The sequence below is a fragment of the Macrobrachium nipponense genome, chromosome 1, assembly GCF_015104395.2.
Source record: "Macrobrachium nipponense isolate FS-2020 chromosome 1, ASM1510439v2, whole genome shotgun sequence".
Taxonomy (NCBI): Eukaryota; Metazoa; Arthropoda; class Malacostraca; order Decapoda; family Palaemonidae; genus Macrobrachium; species Macrobrachium nipponense.
In genome coordinates this window covers 173,086,498-173,089,546 of record NC_087200.1, presented here as the reverse complement: position 1 = coordinate 173,089,546, position 3,049 = coordinate 173,086,498, and the positions used below count along the sequence as shown (strand labels likewise).

Sequence of the window (3,049 nt, the reverse complement as noted above, 5' to 3'; positions counted from 1 at the left end):
AAGATTACCGGTGATTCCTTCGACAGACCTCGATCCTCCCGAAGTACTGCAGGAGCTGGTCGAGGATCTGGAGACTTTCGTCAGAACAGCAACGATGAAGAGGAAGAATCCCTCGGATCTCGGAGCCAAGCCGTGAAGCCTCTTCCGGAGTCTTCCCTGGAATGAAGACTTTGTTGGCTCCAGGAACGAACGCCTTCAGACCCAGAATCCAGCGTCCGTTTGAAAAACTAAGTATGGAGACAGCGAGAGTCTAGGGGTATCATTCATCATGATTGCCACTTACTGCTTTTTGCTACTAGTACTGTATTTCTTGTGCTGTGACATGTACGCTTCAATCTGTGAGGACTGTGTAACATTGTTTGGTTCTCAACAGATTAATGTTGGCGTACAGGAAATAATATCATCTTATGATATAGCGGTTTCTCGGACTCCTGAAATCTTCGAGGAACAACCCAGCAGCATTGATGCGCCTCGCTTTGCTCTCGCCATCCCTGGGATGGCACTGTTGGCGGGCTTGGCGCTCGCTGCTTTCTGTTGTTACCAGATCAAAGGAACCCGAATTGACGACCTGGAAGAAATCGTTTCGCTAGAAAACAGCATGGAAACGGAAGGCAGTGAAGATATTGACGACAGCGAGGATGATGCAGACTTGGAAAATGATGACGACCTGGACACCGAAATTGACGACGACGAAGACAGCCTGGAATTGGAAGATAAAGATGATACCGACCCGGACAATGATGATGACTTGCACCCCGAAATGGACGACGAGGCTAGGCTGGTAGACAGCCTAGAATTAAAGGAAATTGACGACACCGAAGATGACCCAAGCACCGAAACGGATGAAGAGATGAGCCAAGAAGATGACCTGGATAATTGTGAAGTCGCCGTAACACAAATGGAACACCTCTGGAAAGATGCTCAGCATGAGATCGAACTGCTCCGAAAGCAGCTACTGGAGAGAGATCTGCTGCTTGAAAAGAAAGAAAACGACGGCAAGGAAATGAAAAGTCATTTCGAAAAGGAAATAAATAAAAGAGACGAAAAAATCGTCAACCTCCTCCAACAAGTTGAACAATTCAGAGGTGAAAAGTGCCTGTTGGAACAGGATTTAAGATTGGCTCGAGATCAGCTGGAAACGACTCAAAGGACAAAGAAAGAGCAGACGTCGAAAATAAACTCCCTGGAGAACCACCTGCAGGAAAAAGACCTCTTCCTCAAGAGGAGAAACGAGGAGGAGAGTGAGATGAGACGGCTCTTCCAGCAGGAGATGGCTGAAAAAGAGAGAGAGCTGGAGGCCACCTCACAGAAGGAAACAGAACTCAGCCTGAAATTAAAGGAAAGTGAAAATACGAATGAGTTACTTGACCTGGAGAACGAAGAGTTCTGTATGATGATTGAAGAGTTGAGGAACGTTTTAGCTGAGAAAGAGAAGGAAGTCCACCTTCTGAAAGAATCTCTCTCCTTTAAAACTAAAGAATTAGAGGAAGGTCAAGACCAGCATGAAATAATAAAGAGACGAGTGAAGGAAGTTGAGGATGATAACTCGACTCTCAGAGAAAAGCTGATGATCACTGAAGCGGAGAATGTTAACATTCAGCAGATATTAGGAGATGAGCTTCAAGCGATGAAGAACTGGGTGGTCGAACTAGAAAGAGAAAATGCAATGAGTAAAGAAGAGTTAGAAGGAAAGGAGCTAGAAATAATGTTACTGGAAGAATCTTTAAAACAGAAGGACACCATTCTGCAAGATGCTCTTCATCACTGGAAAGACACTGAAAAGTTGTTGGAAGGAGCAAAGGAAAAAGAGAAGGAGATGGAGGCTTCTCTAACGACCTTAGAAGAAGAGCTCCAGAAGAGGAACCTTCAAATCGAAGAGTTCCTCACAAAAGAAGAACAGTCAAGGTGTGAACAACAAGAATTCGAGAATAAACTAGACCTAGCTCTCCATTATGCAATGGAGCTGCAGACGTTGCTAAAGGAAGCAGAAGAAAGGGAGAGGAAAATCAAAGAAGATTTAGAAGAACAGAGGAATAAAAACCATCTGTTAGCTAAAGAAAAGGAAGAAGAACAGACTGAAATAAGAAGGCAACATCAGGAGAGACTGAGGCAAAAGGAAAAGGAAACAGAGAAGCAGCGTGAACGCCTGGAGGAACTCCAGGATAACTTGGAAAGCGCTCTGCGTCAAGAACAGAGCCTGGAACGCTTACTGGAATCTAAACAAGAAGACCTCATCTGTTTGAAGAAGAAGGAGAGTAAAGCCCAGCTGGAAGTGCAGCGACTTCTCAAGGACTGCGATATGCTGAAAGAAGAGATTCAGCTACAGGAGCAGAATAGAATGAGAGAAGAAAAACGTCTCAGGAAGCAGCTAAGAACACAGGAGGAGGCTTTGAGGGAACATGACAAATACATGTTGATGATGTTTCTACATGGGACTGCTCAGAGGAATTTCCAGCTAGAACACATTGCGCTGGAACATGGAGACGTTATGATTGAAGAAGGGAAGAGAGAGCATTGCACAGGAGGAACGAAAGACACGAAGAGCGAGGAAGACCCCTGTGAGAAGGCCCGTGAGACAGAAGAGAAGCAACGTAAGGAGTACTGGAATGCTCAGCGGGAGAAAAACGAGGATTACGAGAAACAATGGGAGGGCCTCAAGCACATTGTGGAAGATGTTCTTCACGGAGATGAATAAAGATCTTCAGGATATTCATCGTTCTATGAGGAGGAAGGCATTGGCTGCTGAGTTCCCCCAACTCGTCAGCGAAGGCACTGTCTCAAGGAACGAACAAACTCGCCTGGTGAGAGTCAAAGGAAGAATTTTCTGGAGGTAGGAGGACAAGCTCTCGGTATGAGAGCAAAAAGCTATTTGGAGGTAGGAGGACAAGCTCTCAGCTTGAGAACCAACAGCAGTTTGGAGGCTAGAGGAAGAGCTCTCAGCTTGAGAGCGAACAGTTGTTCGGAGGCAGGAGGATGAAGCCTCTCAGTTCAGAGAGCCAAAAGTTGTTCAGAGAACTAGAAGGCCACCAGAAGGCCACCAGAAGGCCAC

At 45.8% G+C, this 3,049-nt stretch overlaps 1 protein-coding gene across 1 annotated transcript; it reads left to right on the top strand.

The window, feature by feature from the left end:
* Positions 1 to 322: 322 nt before the first annotated feature.
* On the top strand, positions 323 to 2,695 carry LOC135219000 (golgin subfamily A member 6-like protein 24). The gene has a single exon (XM_064255437.1). It carries the CDS (start codon positions 323 to 325, stop codon positions 2,693 to 2,695), a length of 2,373 nt encoding a protein of 790 aa, XP_064111507.1.
* Positions 2,696 to 3,049: the final 354 nt, after the last annotated feature.